Genomic DNA, 17,946 nt, shown 5'->3' with positions numbered 1-17,946 from the left:
AATCCCATGTTTGTTGCCACAAACCCGAAGCATTTACTTTTGATGCAGTGAAGGGAGAGCGTGCTTTCATTTGAGGCGCCGCCTGACAGGTGTGCCTGAAGCAGATAATGTGTTTTGAGGGGGATATTCAAACTGTCCTCTCCCTCTGTTCCGGCCCTGATGGAAAGCTCCCCAGTAAATTAAAAAAGTCCCTTTGAAATTTTTAGTCTGGAAATAGCTCACAAATGTAGTGATAAATTCTTTTAAATTACTGTAGCAACCACTGCGGAACATTCAGCCTTGCTGGCACCTTACTGGAAAACACAAATTTATAGCTATTTGGAGAAATCTGCCAAATATCCTGTGATGATTTTTGGAAGTGTGCATACAGTAGTACTGATATGAGTTATTATGACTACAGATCAAGCATGTGTTGACTGATAGAGAACACGCGTCACCAAAATGAGTGATTGACCATCCTCAACTAAACCTATCGGGTAACCAGACGGTAGACAGGCGTACCTCATTGCTCAGCTACCACCCGGGGGCCTGTGATTTGGTCAGGGGTTAATGGGCTGGGCGCCATGAGAACAGGCATGTCGTGGATAAGATGTCAGTGTCTGTCTGGCATCTCTCTCTTTCTTTATGTGCCTAAATATTCAGCATACCATGCTGGAAGGAGACAAGGTCAATTTCCATAAAAAGTCATCGGCCGTCACGGTTCATATACAGCGTACATTTCCATGAAAGCGGTCAATCCGCAGTAGTGATGGTTCTCAGAAATCAAAGGACTTGCCAACTGAGTCACAAGAAGCTACATTTCAATATTTTGTACACATTCGCTGATAGGGGTTTCAGGTCTCACTTTTGTAATGGGGATTTTTTAGACGAAGAGGCTGAGAAGCACTAATGTAAGAGTACTTTGATCCGTGCAAAATAATTTTTTGAATGTGTGACCTTATCAGGTGGTGACAGCTCTGAGCATTTTTGTTCTTTTTATAATCTCCTCTTCATTTCCTTGGTAGGTGGGCCCAAATTTGTGTCACAGCAGGGAAGAACTTGCCGGGCAATTATGTGAAGTAATTGTAATTACAAAATATGCTAAACTTAAATATTTATACAACAATGCTCCTCCTGTTGCCTTTATAACACAGAAATATAATGATCTATAACTATGTCTTGTGCAGAAGGAAATTTAATGTTTTTTTACTTTAGATTAAAGATTGGATTGGTTCCCACTGGTGGAAGATGTATCTAGATCCTTTATTAAAATAAAATAAACAAGTCCTGCATTCAAAATCTTACTTAACTGAACAGAAGTGCTCTCAGCTAAATATACTTTAAGTATAAAAAAAGTGCTCATGATGCTGAAAAATGGCCCATATGTGTAATTAATGCATTGACGTGTAAGGAGCATTTTAAAGTTGTAGCTGGTTGATGTGGACTACTCTTTATACTGTTAGGTAGTTTAATCTATAACAGTGGTTGTTTTTTATGCAGTCTTAATCTGAAAAGTGACTTGTAGCCAAAGCAGTTAAATAAATGTAGTGAAGTTGCGAGTACAAGTACATTATCCCACTGAAAAGTAGTGTGGTAGAAGTATTACAGTAAGCAGCATAAAATAGAAATACTCAAATAAAGCACATGTGCATCTACATCATTCAGTACTTGAGTAATGTACTTTCCACCACTGTTGGTCACGTTGTTCCCCCTCGAAATGTGCTCAGGTGTGATACGTTTTGGCGGGAGGCTGCTTGTTGTCAACAGTAAACTGAAACTTTCCTGATCTGAAATGACATTATGTTTAACTGAGATTAAGGTTCATGTGATCATTGGCTTACTGTAAATAGCACGTACCCCGCACAGCTCATTATTTTTAATTAGCCCGACCTCTTCAGTTGGTTGTTGCAGGCATTACTGGTGTGTGGCGACAACTATTGACACCATAGACCAGTGGTTCCCAACCTTTTTGGTGTAAGATAACCCCACAGCCCTGTCAATTGAACTTGCGTAGCCCTTCATAAATCACAACTATCATGTACACTATTTATTATATGAAAGTGGATATTGTTTTGTTTTTTTCATACAATTTAAGTGTCAGTGTTAAGGTTGATTTGGTCAGCTCAGCTACTACCATATGAAGCTGATGTTCAGATCATGTGTAGTGCTACAACTAACAATTATTTTCATTGTTGCCTATTTTCAATGAATTAATTATAATAAGTCGTTGGTCTGTAAAATGTCAGAAAATGGTGACAAATGTTGATGCTTGTTTTCCAAAGCCCACAATGACATCCTCAAATGTCTTGTTTTGTCCACAGCCCAAAGATATTTGTGAGTTTACTGTCATAGAGGAGTAAAGAAACTACAAGATTTTTACATTTTGTAAAAAATTACTCGATGATCAAAATTGTTGTCGCTTAATTAACTGTAATAGTTAACAATTAATCTATTCATCGATTAATTGTTAGCAATTTAGTTCCACCTTTTATCTATTACCTTTAGCTGTTTAGACTTATGTGCTCGCTAACTAGTTTTCACACACTCTTACATCATTACAACAGGTACTGTGGTTGCTAAGGTGTTACTGCTGCCTTAACATGTGTATATATTCTTTTCATAAAATAATAAATTATGTTTTTTCAAATTAGTTGGGCTACTTTTGCAATCTTTTCATGTACCCCGTAGAAGAAAAAAACTGCAGAAGTACCCCCTGGGGTACCAGTACCCCTTGTTGGGGATCACTGCCATAGACTGTATATAAAGATGTTGGGGATCACTGCCATAGACTGTATATAAAGATGTTGGGGATCACTGCCATAGACTGTATATAAAGATGTTGGGGATCACTGCCATAGACTGTATATAAAGATGTTGGGGATCACTGCCATAGACTGTATATAAAGATGTTGGGGATCACTGCCATAGACTGTATATAAAGATGTTGGGGATCACTGCCATAGATTGTATATAAAGATAGACGATGCATCTCTACTTCCTACTGTACAAAAATGAAGCCAAAATATCCCGGATATGGGCACTGCCATCTTGCGCTGGTGATGTCATTTTGGAGCCCATACACCCGGCTGACTCAATCATGACGTGAAACCCCCATTTTATAACATCATATAACTAATTAAAACCACACTTAACAGAGAAATGAACGCTTGAATGAACATCATGATTTTGGCCCATGTCCCATCCACTAACATGGGTGCATAGGGTTGAGGGGGCTTATGACCTACACTGCAGCCAGCTGCCAGAGCGCAATCGAGACGTTTTGGCTTCACTTTTGGGGTCATGTCATCTGTCTTTATATACTGTCAGTAATTTGCACCTGCCTCGGCATTTTTTGGCTATGTCATTTGTGACACTGTTTAATACAAAATACAAGTGCGATTGCTCTAGTATTTATTCACAAATGCTACGCAACATCACTAAATATGAAGGACAGGTTGGATTTAAAGATAAAAATCAGAACAAAGGAAGTAGTGGTTAGGCTTGCTGCTATAATAAATTTGGCCTTTAAGGACCCCACTCTTTGAGTGTTTTGAGAAAAGTTACAGCAGCCCTTTGAACACAGCTAATTCATCAGCACAGCTGTCATCTGCAGTGATAAACTCTTTGCCCTGATTGGCTCACTGTTCTTTTGTCCTGTGGTGTCATTGGCAGAGATGGAGCCGTGGATCTTCAGGTTCAAGGCAGAGGGCACGGTGGATTACTCACAGCTGACCTTTGACCCTGGCCAAAACGAACTGATTGTTGGTGCCAGGTAAGCCATATCTGACTTTTTTCTCTTTCCCTTAGTCTCATTTTGTCTCGCTTTCTTCCCTCCTGCCTCTTTCCTTTGTTGCCTGTCCGTTTATTGTCTTTTCTTTCATTCCCCATTTTTTCAGTGTTTGTTGGTGCATTGCATGAGTAATGATCAGTTTCTTTACAGATGTCTTCAAAAGCCTGAGAAAAATAGCTTTGGAGATTGTTTCCAAGTCTATTGTCTTTATCAAGCCCAGCCAAGTGTGTGTGTGTGTGGTGTTTACAGTTACTCAGTGGTTGAAACACTGAAACTGAAAAGGATTGCACACATTTAGTGATAAACTGTTGTGTGTTTTTGTGATGTTCATGCATACGTGTGAGAATATTGAAGCATGTGTATGGAAGATTTTATTGGACTTTAATATTTGTAACCCACAGCAAACAATCTACAAATGTGTACTATGATGCGCAAATATTTCACTATCTACAAATGTGTATTTTTACATTTGTGATGTGAAAATCATATCCACAAAAATAGTGACTTCTACACACAAAACAGTTTTTGCACATTTGCAGATTGTTTTCTGTCAATTTGTGGGTCATGTTACATTTGTAATTTCCTTTTTACACATTTGTGGAATTTTGTCCAATGTGTACTGCGGAGATCTGTAAAAAAAAATATACACAAATATCTCACTACCCAAAACATGTATTTTTACATTTGTGTTGTGTAAAATCATATCCACAAAAATACAGTGCAATTTGCAAATATGTACAATTTACTCTGTACACACATATTTTAATTTCACATACAAAGTGTGTACGAATTTGTGGATCTATTTTTACACACAAAACAATTTTTGCACATTTGCGGATCATTTCCTGTCAATGTGCTGGTCACATTACATTTGTGACTTCCTTTTTACGCATTTGTGGAATTTTGTCCACTCTGGACCACAGAGAGCTGTAAACAGAGATCTGTAAATGTGAGAGCAGTTTATTAGCTACACCAGCAGGTGGCGGTAGCGACATTGCCTCTCATGAGTTGCAAGAATATCCATTGCAGTACCCAGGGTCATCTGTAGGAGACAACAATTTCTGCTTCTGCTGGACCACTGGACTCTACTCAGTCTAAATTTTTCTGTACAAGTGTATATAGTTCCAGCAAATGGCTATTAATTTATTAGCTGCAATAGGGCTAGTCTGATAAAGTGAACATTGCCCCTCAAACCTGTCTAAGAGGTCCCCCAGTAGTCAGTCTTGGGTTGGTTGGGAACGGCACCCCAAGATGGATCTCCAGTATTGAGGTGTCATGTAGACCCTACTCATGAGCCTTACAAAAAATACAGTGATAAAGTATTCAATAGGAAACTATATACACTTGTACAGAAAAATTTAGACTGAGTTGACCTACAAATTGACAGGAAATGATCCGCAAATGTGCAAAAATTGTTTTGTGTGTAAAAATAGATCCACAAATGCATAACACTTTGTATGTGAAATTAAAATATGTGTGTACAGAGTAAATTGTACATATTTGCAAATTGCACTGTATTTTTGTGGATATTATTTAACAGAACACAAATGTAAAAATACATGTTTTGGGTAGTGAGATATTTGTGTATATTTTTATTTACAGATCTCCGCAGTACACATTGGACAAAATTCTACAAATGTGTAAAAAGGAAGTTACAAATGTAACATGACCCAAAATTGACAGAAAGCAATCTGCAAATGTGCACAAACTGTTTTATGTGTAGAAGTCACTCTGTATTTTTGTGGATATGATTTTACACATCACAAATGTAAAAATATGTAGATCACCGAGCCCAGTGGAAAGCTCTGAGAGCCTAAATGGGTACGTCCGCAATGCGCTCCAACAAATAGAAGCGACAGCTGCAGAAGAAGCTCTTGTTAAGTGACCTCTCTTGAAGTGTCCTTATTTACTATACCAGAAAATAACTGGTAGGTGGTGCTAAAAATGAGAATAATTAAGATTAACATGACACACAGATGCGACATGGTGGTGCAGTGGTTAGCACTGTCACCTCACAGCAAGAGGTTCTGTGGATTGAGGCCCAGGCCTTTCTTTGTGGATGTTCTCCCCGTTTCTGTGTGGGTTCTCTTCATGTTCTCCTGCTTCCTCCCACTGTCCAAAGACATAGGTTAATTGGTGACTCTTTGCCCTTAGGTGTGAACGTGTGTATGACTTGTTTGTCTCTATGAGTTAGCCCTGTGATGAACGGGCAACCTGCCCAGGGTTCACCAATGACAGCTGGGATTGGCTCCAGCCCCTTCGCAACCCTGCACAGAGTTAACTATACTACTGACTACGGCTGCAATAGTGCTAACCCAAAATATTATTCTGATTACACAGTATTTAAACCAAATAATAACACAAATCAGAATATGAAAAAGAACAGTTAAATGATATAAAAAATTATAACAATACTTACTCAAGGATTAATTTACTTTGGTAGAGAAATTTTTAATTAAATAACAATTTATCACAATGAAAGTAAATATAAAAACATTGAGCCCATTGAGCTACCAGTAAATATTAATGTATCTGAATGAAACTTCTCACAGTTACTATGCATCATAAAAGGAACAGAATGAGGGGGTGGGACCTGGAAAATGTTGAAAAAAAAAGAAATTGGCCATTACATTGAGTGGCACCCTATTGTAGTTAGTGAAATATTTGCACATCATAGTACACATTTGTGGATTGTTTTCTGTGGGTTACAAATATTAAACTCCAATAAAATCTTTCATACGTGTGTGTGTGTTCTTTAATTTGTGTGTGTGTGTGTGTGTGTGTGGTCGTGTAAGGAATGGGCGTGTGCATTCACGCTGTGTGAGTCTCTAGCTGAGTCCAGATGAAGTGCGCTCTGCACTTCACTTAATGGCTTAGTTGTCAATGGAAAGAAACACTCACATGAGCAGGAGATAACAGAGGAGCCAGCAGGAAGGAGCAAAGCAAAACAAACAGAAACAAAGTGAGCCCAGGGAATTTACTAATGCACCCCAGGAACTTAGATTGAAAAGGCTAATCAGGGAAAGTGTGTATGTGTGGACAGATAAAGAGCAAAGGTCGAAAAGGAGAAATTACATAATAGAATATAATATAATCTAAATGTCTGTTTCCCATGCCAATAAAATATTTATATGAATATAAGAGAAACACAGTGTTTTTGCTGGCAATCACTTATTTTTCAGCACACACTGAGGCAATTCTTTCAACACATTGTCACAACGTATTTGGAGCACTCAAAAAATTAAATAAGAGATTTAGTTAAATTCTCGGTGCCAACTCGATGGCCGTTGAGTGTCTCACTGTGAAAGGCAATGTGGCTGGATGGATGACTGCAGGCTGGGTTCGAAGTATGAGTGATAATGGAGGGGAAGAGGGATCGATGCAAATATCAATACAGTAAAACAGGAGGCCACGGCCACACTGAGACCTGGCTGATAGCCACTCTTTGGGTGATTGATAGCTCTCTGTGAAAGTGTTTGTATGTACGTGTGCGCGTGAGTGTGTGTGAACACGCTTGAAGATTCTAACCCCGAAATGAGATGTCTGCTTCATGAAAAAAAAACAGCTCTTGCTCTTTAAAAATGATTGCTGCATTGAAGAAAAACACATTATGGGTTATTGTTAAAGCTATTGCATGATCTCTGCCAGAAACGCTGTTTTTAAGCAGTGCAATTAAAAAATGTTCGGGCCAATCTCTACAAATGTTTTTTGCTGTAAAATTGCACTAAACTTACCAAATCTTTAACGGGGTTTTCTTTTGGCGGCATGGACCGACAATATTCTTGGATCATGATTGGCTCATGGAACAAAAAGTACAAAGATTATACCGAAGTCTCAAAGGGAATACAATCACAATAAATAATACTTTTAGTCCTAATTGTCAGGTTTCATGTGATCTCATTCTTGTAATGGTGGTTAGACAGTCCGAGACATCGTTAGTTAATATACACAATATTCCTTTTGAGAGGGCATTCATTAGAACCTAATGGTTCTTGAAAAGTTGGAAATGCAAATGAAACTGTTTTGTTTGTGCTGTGCAAATTTGAAAAGCTTCAGGCAAGATAGGATAGGCACTTATTAGAGTGAGGCTTTGATTTTCTTTCAATCTCTCTCTTTCTCCGTCGCTTTCTCGCTCACTGTTCAGGGACTCCAGGAACATGGGAACATGCTGTAAAAACTTTCAGCACTTTTACCTCCTAATTATGGGTTGGATAAACCTAGAGGTCCATCATATGCTGCGGTGGGTGGAGTCCACTGAATTTGGTCCCCATGAGTACTCTGACTAGACTGTTGCACCTTCTTATGCCACCAATGAAGAGGTCCATTTTAATTCAATGTGGGGAAACCATAGATGATTCAGATGCAGCACTTTTCATGGGGATTCAGAGTCTGTTTACAGGTCTTGGGGAGTACTTCTGCGTATTAAGTTTTATAAAGCCTTTGTGGCTCCAGAGTGATCTGTACAAAATCTGATAAATTGCCTCAAGTGATGTCACTTGAGTAAGCGTTGGGCCTCAAGACTACAAGTTTGAAAATAAAGGTATCTGGGGCTGTGGCGATAGAAAGAAGTGAGCTTGCCAGACGGTCTGTAACGTTAGCCTCATCTCTGCTTGAGGCTAGCTACTCGAGGCTACATTAGCCGCTACTAGCATAACACACCCACATCTCAGGCCGAACTGTCGGCTGTCGAATTGTATTGTGGGTAATGTAGGTGAGAGGTTTTGACATGGAAGAAGAATGTGTGGCGTAAACTGTACATCGTGAGTTTGAAGTGCTAAATGCTTTCATGTTTGTTGACATCCTCTGAACCGTTTTCGCTCCTAACATATCTAAGTCAGGAATTTTCCCTCCCAAGTTGCTATTGAAGCAGTTTAAGTCTATCTGCTCCCTTTTTGGAGGTGGACATCCCTTTGTACTGGTGGCACTATGAGTGGGGTGGAGATGAAAGAACTGGAGAGGGAGCGCAGATAAAAACTGTACAGAGCCTTGGCCTTTGAGCAGAGATGCTCCAGCATCCACCCACCTTTTTTTCTTGGTTTATTCGCAGGAAATGGCTCCATCAACTCACATACTTCCTTGTTTTTTTCAGAAATCACCTCTTCAGGCTCAATCTGGAGGACCTGACACTGATCCAGGTGAGTGCTAATTCTCTCCCACTCTGTCTTTCTGATTCTGGCTCAGTCTGACTCAACCGCCTTTCTGAGTGAATATGTGTTCACTCTGTCTGCTCATATGACTCTTACAGTCACATACTGGCACAGGCACCCAGAGAGCTGCCTGCCTCCAACAAACGCCGTGCTGCCAGCTACCACATCTTAAAGCTGTTACAGTAAAATGGTTTAGCATTTCACATGTCACAACAAGTTCCCATCCGGCGGAGTGACAGTGGGTTTGGTCAACAGTGCTGTGGGTTGATACACAGAGGGAGGTAACAAGTGTTTATAAAAACTCTAGTCAGTGTAAAAACCCTTCGTGTTTAAATCCAGTTTGACACTGTCTGACATTTTCTAGGGTATTAACACTGTATGCAATTTCTTTAATATGATTCTGCCGTTTTGGTTAAACTCTCCCACTATTTTCAAGGTTGCAAGGTCAAAAAATCCACAGAGAGGATCAAACCATCTGAAATACTACAGAGGACTTAAAGAATGCTAAGTTCATGGCTATAGTTCACCCCTGCGTATGATGACATGTCGTAACATTAGCACAGAACATGCATAAATAGAAGTATGCTCAAGGTGGCAATTATACTTTTAAAATTTTTCATCCCCCTCCTCCCACATGTTGTCACTCAAATGTTTTCATTCTTTGCTTTCCTTCTTATTACAAACTTGTATGAGCCTACGTCCCCCCTGTTGAGCTAAGCATTTTGTGACCCACTGAGTTGCCATACAAACATTGACTCATTGACGGGTTTATTTCAAGGTGGTAGCAGCAAGACTTCTTTGATGGTTTGACAACTCTTGATGTTTGCCATTTACACCCTGGAAAACCTGGGGAGAGGATGAGGAGGGAGAGAAAGGGTGGGATTGGAGGGATGGAACAAAAGGGAGACGGGAGGGAGCAGTGTTGATATAAATCCGCCTGGAAAGGGAAAATGAGAAAAACAGTCGAACAGACAAAATAAGGAGCAAGACTCAGTTTGTTGAATAGTAAAGGCGGCACATACAAAGGAATCAGGGAGCAGTGAGACAGCGGGAAGAAAGCATAGAAACCCCCCACGAAGAGAGACGAGGATTCATGCAGAGCCTGCCTTTTATGCCCGCTCACTGGGACACAGATGCTTTTTAAAGATGCGCTGTGCAATCCGTGCACCCAATCATGCTTCCTTCTTTATTTCATTGTGGCGCTTCAGAATCAGCGAGGAGATTCCACCGACCCAATCACCCCTCATCTCCAAGACATCTTCTCTTAAGAGAATAGGAGCTGGTAATTCCTGCTACGGCCTGGAGAGCCAATTTAAGATGACCTGTGCACTAGTCCCTGCTTTGTATTTGACTGGACCAGGAAGAGTCAAGGGGAAGGCTAAATTCAACTGCTGAAGTTTGAGGAATCTTAAGTACTATTCTTTCATTTGCCTTCGTCTGAATTATTTTTCTTTGCGTCCTTCTTTTTCATCTTGGCATAAAACGGGAGATTAATTGCACAGAGATTTGATTGCCTTTGTGGCTGGGTTTACATATATTTGTCATTCTTATTGTTGTTGGATATAAAAGCCTTGAATGATTTTCCCCTTTGGCACAGTTGCTCCACTCACATCACATGCATTGCTGATTGATCAAATAGATTTACAAGGGAATATGGTGCTGAGAAGAGCCACAGCAAACAAAGAAAGTTTGAGCACAAGCAGCTGTTAGTAGTTCAGTGCGTTTTATTTCCGTTTGCACCAACGTTCAGAAGAGTTGCGCCAGTTTCTTTTTTTTTTTTCTTTCTTAACTGCAGAAGGGAAAACAAGCTAAAAGCTACACCTACGCATGTCTTTGTGATTTCACCCCATCCCCATGCATCAGTCCTGTCGGATAAATGCCCAGTGGCAGTAATTTGTTCTTGCACGGCTGGCAGAGCTAAGAGGGAAGCTGTGTTTGGTTTGACAGAGCACAAGGCTTAGAGCCGGTGTAATACAAACAGCCTATAACACTCTAAAGAGGTGGATATAATTACCGTATGATCGATGATGGGCTGATGTACATGCATAAAACATTTATGAAAACAGGCACCAAGGTCTTCTGCTGCATGAAGGCAAAATAAATCCCACCCACTTTTCCTGCCCTAGTATGAGTTGTTTTCAAGCATTCTGCAATGAGCCCTGTATACTTGGTCGTCTCACCATTGTATTATGGAGGGGTTAGAGAGTAGTGACACAGGGTGGTAGCTAAAGACTGCTGGTCTGATCTGCTCTATTGCACATATCGAGGTGAGACTCACAGATCAATAAAGCCTGAGCCCAGCAACCATAATCTCCTCAGTAAATGCCCTCCTTGCTTGGAGGTAATAAAAAATAGAAAAAGGCCAAAAACATCAGAAGTTGGAGAGAAAGAGGTCCTTTCTAGGTGATTGTAAGCCATCTGAGAATTTCTATGCTTTCATTGCCCGTGTGTCTGGGCACCCCTCAGATCTGGGGCCTCATTTTAAAAGTTGCGTACGGACAAAAGAAGGTGTTCACCACTTCCTAAGCAAACTTTGGGATTTATAAAAAACAAACTTGGCTGGAGAATCTGCGGTCCTCCATGTTAACTCTGATCCATGCACAGAAACTGGAGGAATAAGAAACTGCGACTCAAGTGGCAAAAGAATGGATACCATTGTGTAAAATATTTTGAAATATTACCTTTTAGCATTATATAAAAGTCAAGAAATAATTTAACATTATATGAGTTCATCTGCAAACATTTGCATATAAAAGCTCAGGGCAGCACCATCGACCCGGCTGGGCCACTAAAAAAGATAGAAAGTGTCTAATTTGTTTGTGTGAATAAATGTTTTATGTATTTGGTTTAGTCTCTTTTCAAACGAGGGAATACAAACTACGGACCGGGGACATCAGGTGCATCTTGCAAATCTATGTCCTCCTCCACTTCCGGATTCCCATTCTTGCAAGTCGCTCATCAGGGGGGTTGAGCACTGGTGTCCCTGTTCCTCCAGGGCACAAACACTCTTCTGTGTATGACAATGCACTATATGTTCACCTAACAACATCATCTTTCTTGCTTCAACCTCCCCAACAAGAACTTAAATCTCACACTGGGTGAAATTTTTTTTTTTTGTCAGAATTTGCCATCCTTATCCTTCATTATATTTATTTTGTCTTCATGCAGTCTCTAGTTAATAATATTGATTAGGTGCGTTTCACTGACTGGCAACTATAACTCATGTGTGCCAAATTTTAAGTTGATTGATTTATTAAGGGAACACGGCGTTGGACATGTGTGCGCACTGTTTTATGAATCCGAATATTTTAGTGCGTAAGCACTGTTTCGTATATATGCAACTTTTGGATGTCAATCCGATGCACACATACAGTTATAAATGAGGCCCCTGGTCCTCATTGAGTCCTGGCCTTAGAAAGGGTTCAGCCATGTAAGAGAGATATGAAGATTTATCTAAAAAACAATCAAAAACAGTATAAGCAGAAAATCTTTCATCACATTACACGAACTTGCAAGTATGTACTCAAAGTAAAAGGCAATTGGGGGTTGAAGTGGAAGAGTCTTTGAACAGTCTTTGAGTCAGCCCTTCCTATGGCCTTGATTGGAGTTAATATCTGTTACTTAGAGTTTTTTTTCTGCAGTGTCTCGACAGCCTGAAGAGGCCTTCCTCTCCCTGTCAACCTCTACCCTTATCCTCACTGATCTGGAAAACACTGTCAAGAACAAAAGGTTGATACTTTTCTCCTTGCTCCACTTTAAAACAAAAAAAAAACAGACAAGGACTCAACTCTGCAGCATGCACAACTAACAAGACATTTAGAGCTCCCGCAGCAACGAATTAGCTATAAAGACAGCGGCCATAGAGCACAGTATCCTTCCCTCATCTACAGGTGAATGCCACTTTATATCTCACATCTGTTCAGTATTGTCCTTCTGCCCCTTCTATCCCAGGTTTTCAGCTCCCTGCCCTCAGCTGCTGCCAACCTTGGGCAGGCAGGTGAACGCTGGCATTGCCATTATCCACCTTCCATGGCCCTCTGCAGAGAGCGAACAAATGCTGATGAATTGGCCCTTCTGCATTTGCATTGTGTTCACTTTTGCATTGTGTTGCCAGAGCTGATGAATGGCCAAATCGGCTCGATGTACCTCTCAGCCCTGTGTTTCTGTCTGCTTGTGAGCTCCCCAATTAATGTTCTTTGACGTCATTGAATACCCTAATACAGTGATCCGCCCTGCCTATTTTTAGCTCCATCTTTACCCTTGCACCCCTGGTCTAACAACAGGCTATACATTTTCATGGTGGTACTCAGTGTGTCATTTGCAGGCAAAATAAGAGTTTGCTGAATTCACAATGTCCCAAGCAAAGGTGATAATGTAAGAAGAAATTAAAAGAAATAAACACCCTATTTAAGAATTCAATATTAGCTTGCTTTTTTCCCATGCTAAATCGAAACAGGATGCAGACTCTGAGGCTGAGTTTCAACAGAAACACTGTGGCACAGCATTAGTCAATAAGTACTGGGATGAGGAGGATCAGTGGCATTGTTCTCCATTCAATACAGCACCATAGGAGGAGAAAAATAGTAGATATTCACTCCAGCCTCTCTCTCTCTCTCTCTCTCTCTCTCTCTCCTCTCTCTCTCTCCTGCTGCACTGGCACATGAAAACACTATCCATAACAGCTCCCCTTGGCAACAGACACTGTATGGTGTTGAGATGTATATTGTGCCTCCATTTTTCATCCCTTCCCCTCGCATTGTTGTGTTGTTAAGAAGGAAGGGGACTCCAAAGAAAACAAAAGGCTCTCCAGTCACACATGTTGTATTTCACTGGCCTGTCTCTTGCAATTATACTTTGTCAGATAGACAATTAGCCCTGCTAATCAGTAGCAAACAGCAACTGTCCTCCATAACTCTGGAAGCATTACTAATTAAATTACTAGAAACCTCTAACTTGGCTGTTTAAATGCATAGAATATAAAGCATCAATGGGACGCTTTCAGGAAGCTGTGAGTTTAAAGCAAGGATTATACTTTCCGCGTCCGCTAGGGTCTGCGTGACGAAATAATTGGCATCAAAGGGCTTGGCTTGTTGGTTTTTTATGTCCGCACGCAGACAACGCTACCAGGGCACCAACCGATCTACTGCGCATGTGTAGAACGAGTCTGCCAAGCCTTACGCTGCTCGCACACTGCTCAGACAGCGCCCAACTAACACCAACATTCTAAAGTTGACAGCAGTTGGTTCAGCCTTCAGAAAACCAACTGTCAGTTCACACTGACCAGACAGACTTTGGTTGCCTATTTCTTATTTAAGTCACAAGGTCGAGGCTGCAATCACTTTTGTGTATTGGCCCTTTAAAGGTATTTCAACAGGTTGAAAGGACTGGGTGAGCTATAATCAGCCATAACTCAAATATAACGCTCATAACTGAAATCAATTCATTTCGAGAACCTTGTAGTCACAAGTAGTGAGGCGGGATCAGTTTTTTGGCAAGTGTAAAACTGAATTGGCTGTATGGGCTGTGTTGGCCATTTAAATGTATTGTAGCTGGTAATAAGGACTGATTCAGCAATACCCTGTCTTTTTGGCGAGTGCAATACTACGTGCAACTAAATATTTCAGCGAGGAAAAAAGTGGATTGTGTTGGCACAGATCAAGCAAAAATAATGCTTGCAAGAGAGGGTTATTGCAAGAGAGACACTCCCTTTATTTTATTTATAGCCTAACCCAGCCATGAATCATGTTAAATAAAGACTACAGTCTGTTTTCAAAATATGAAAAAGGGACATTAAACATAGGCCTACCAAACACAATTTTCATCGGCAACAATAGGCTAATTTTATTGCTTTTACTAAAAAGGTTTGTCAGGCCTGATAAACTGCAAACACTGCAACTGTGATTATTCCATTACAAGAAACATTTCACAAAGACATACCTTTGCTACCACGGACATAAAGTGATGCTTATTTGCACGTTAGAATTGTTTGAAGCAGCTGTAGATGTACAGATACTGGGCGTTACAGCTTTAACATGCTGCAGGCGCTCCTATTATCACTTTTCGGCCCGAGACCTATCGCTTCCTCCAGCACATGTTCTGATTCAGATTGTGCACAGAAGGAGGGGCTGTTCACAGACAGTCTGTTGTCAATGACAGAGAGAGAGAGAGAGAGGAGCGAGTAATGGACACCTTATTAACCTACACTGACATCAAAGAAAGTTGTGTGCGCTGATGTCCTGCATGCGAATATAGACTTAGTTGTAAAGGGAACACTCGCAGAATGTTGTTTGTTGGAAAATGGCGAACATTGGCCCGACTTCCTACAGCTCCACCCAGCCCGACTAGACATGTCAAACTCTTAAGACTTCATCCGACTGACACCGACAAACACCGATTGACTGCGCACACTGATCCAACAGTTGGTGTTGGTTGGAGTCGGTCAGTGTTTGTCGGGGCAGTGTGCAAGCAGCATTAAGTAGTAAGATGCATAGCAGGGGGTCACTACAACACTGACATATCTTTATGGGTTATGATATATGTAGTGACTCAGACCTAAACACTCACTCAGACATGACATCAACACCAATTTCATGTGTAAATCTTTCAGCAGCTTACATCAGCAGACATCAGTCTGAATAGCAAATATTGTGCCAGTGCATCAAAAGGTAATATGAGCCATTCATAAGACAGATTAGATTTCCCCGGCAGGATTTGTCCAGATCTCCCTCTCAACCCACCGTCCACTTGTAATGAGACGCACAGCCAGTCGTTTTAATAAAGCTAGACAGGTGTCAGCAGCGAGTGTGTTCTCTGGACCCTCTTTATGCAAAATATATTCAATATCATGTCTGGAAACTGAGCTGTTTTGGAATTCAGCTCCTCACTCCCTCCCTCGTCTCAGTGACTACGCTCTGCCCACACTGTCTCCTTTGTTCTGGCTGACTCCGAAGTTGGACTCTGTTTTTTCTTTGTTGTTTTTTTCTGTCTTTTTGTCCCTTATTTTCCTTTCTCTGTCCTTTCCTCTGTCTCTGTCGATCTCCCTCGCTACCCACTCTCTCCTTTGGTATCTCTCGTGCACCCACCTCGTGTTGACAATAGCCCCTCAGTGTGAGGGCTGATGAGTGGTCCGAGCACAATGGTTCATCTCTGAGGATTGCACGCATTACAGGCGACAGCAGAGAGGGTGGACATATGGAACATAACAGATCTTTTTTTTATTTTTTATTCAGCTTCCCTGAAGCAACAAATGACTGCTACAGACTGTGCCAAATTCCCTCTGCCTCTCCGAATTTCTGCATTTAATCACACTTTATCTTGCTTATAGGATTATTCTGGTTTGTAACAATGTGAGTCTTGTTTTTGTAGTTTTGGCAAATATAGCTTTTGGTAATAAAAACACTCTGCTCACCAAGTAAATGCTGAGATCTGGGAGGGTGGCAGTATTGCTAGAAAGAAGTCCGACATGGCAAGAAACAGGAGCAATCAATCATGCATATTTTAAACAAACTCTTTTTTTATTCTGGGTTTCCCTAATTTTATTGGACTGAAGGGATAAAATTAGGACAATACAAGAATCATTAATGTTTGTCTTTATGCCCATAAAGAATTTATAATTTTCCTTTTAAAGATTCAGTGTGTAATATTTAGGAGGATCTATTAACAGAAATGCAATATAATATACATAACTATGTTTTCAGTGGTATTTAAAGACCTTTCAAAATTAACCGTTATGTTTTTATTACCTTAGAATGAGACATTTCTATGTACATACACCGCAGGTCCTCTTACATAGAAGTCGCCATGTTGTGCCGCCATGTTTCTACAGTAGCCCAAATGGATAAACTGCTCTACATAAATTGTAACTACATTGGTGACTGATGGTGCATTCCTCCTTAAGTTTTCATTGCAAAAAGAGAAGTAATGTGTACATGTGACATAAAGAAGTATATAGAACTTTGATTTGTGCAAAATCACGTACTGCATATACATATTTTGCAAACATGTAATTTGTAATATGGTCATAACGGTTAGTTTGCTGTCCATGTAAAGTGAACTAGATGTCTGCCTATTGTTGATATGCTCTGATAATGCTAATCCAACACATCTTTGTAGTAACGTCCATTCCACATTCCGATTTAAGAGCACATGAACACACACTGAAGTCGGAAGAACAACTTCTCAACTCTGGAAATGGGATCCAAGAAGCATGGGAATGCACCGTGAGTCGTTGGTTGTAGTTTGCAACCCTTAACCACTAGATGCCACTAAAACTTACACACTAACCCTTTAAATGATTGTGTGTGGGAAAGTGCCTTTCTGGGCCCATGTGTGTCACGTGATCCTGCAGAACCGAGTGGTTCAACTTTGATCCAGTGTACTTATGATAATTCTACCCCCCAACGTTCCTGAGCATTGAGGGCAACATATCAGGTGTGCTCATTGATTGGTTTAGACATTCTAGATAAACATTTGGCTTGTTTACAACTGACCGTCCATGTTTTTCTGCCCTATCGGACTTTGTTGTAGTGTAGTAAAATGTTATCATACCCACTGAAAATGATTACCAAAAAAACAAAACTATGAAAATATATAGCTGTACAAAACCATAATTGTCCTTTAACGGCTGTATATCACTCCTTTTTCCACATTATCCAGTGTCATGGTGTATGTATTTTTTCCTTTGAGGCTAATTCACCACCATGTTCAGCTCTCTCCTTATTCTCTCATCTCCTTTGTTTCCCCCTCTAAGCCTTTATTTCAGTTACTCCTAGGTGACAACAGCACAGAAAAAGGTCTATGTAACGCAGCTTCTGCTGATAAAGCCAAGAATTATTCTTTAACACATTCCAGACACATTCCCGTCCAAAACAGATTCATCTTGTGGCTGAACAATAGCATCTTAATGAGCTTTTAATGTTTCTTAATGACACTGGCACTTGCCTTTGCATGGCTGTGATTCTGTTCTTTACTCTGGACCGTTTGAGGCAAGGCAGTCGGATAGGTTGGCTATAGTGGTCAATGATGCCAGCA

At 40.5% G+C, this 17,946-nt stretch overlaps 1 protein-coding gene across 2 annotated transcripts in view; it reads left to right on the top strand.

Moving 5' to 3' along the window:
- Nucleotides 1-17,946, top strand: part of sema5a (sema domain, seven thrombospondin repeats (type 1 and type 1-like), transmembrane domain (TM) and short cytoplasmic domain, (semaphorin) 5A) — a 133,513-nt gene that overhangs the window by 44,920 nt on the left and 70,647 nt on the right. For both annotated transcript variants that reach the window (XM_038726994.1, XM_038727003.1), the window contains exons 3-4: nt 3,652-3,751; nt 8,859-8,904. In XM_038726994.1, coding sequence (XP_038582922.1) covers nt 3,652-3,751; nt 8,859-8,904 — 146 coding nt within the window. The remainder of the gene's footprint in view (nt 1-3,651; nt 3,752-8,858; nt 8,905-17,946) is intronic.

This window comes from Micropterus salmoides, unplaced genomic scaffold, assembly GCF_014851395.1.
Source record: "Micropterus salmoides isolate LMB-PRFRI ecotype aquatic unplaced genomic scaffold, ASM1485139v1 Ms_hic_scaffold_1, whole genome shotgun sequence".
NCBI classification, from domain to species: domain Eukaryota; kingdom Metazoa; phylum Chordata; class Actinopteri; order Centrarchiformes; family Centrarchidae; genus Micropterus; species Micropterus salmoides.
Note: the sequence above shows the minus strand (reverse complement) of the source record. Positions and strands in the feature narration are given on the sequence as shown.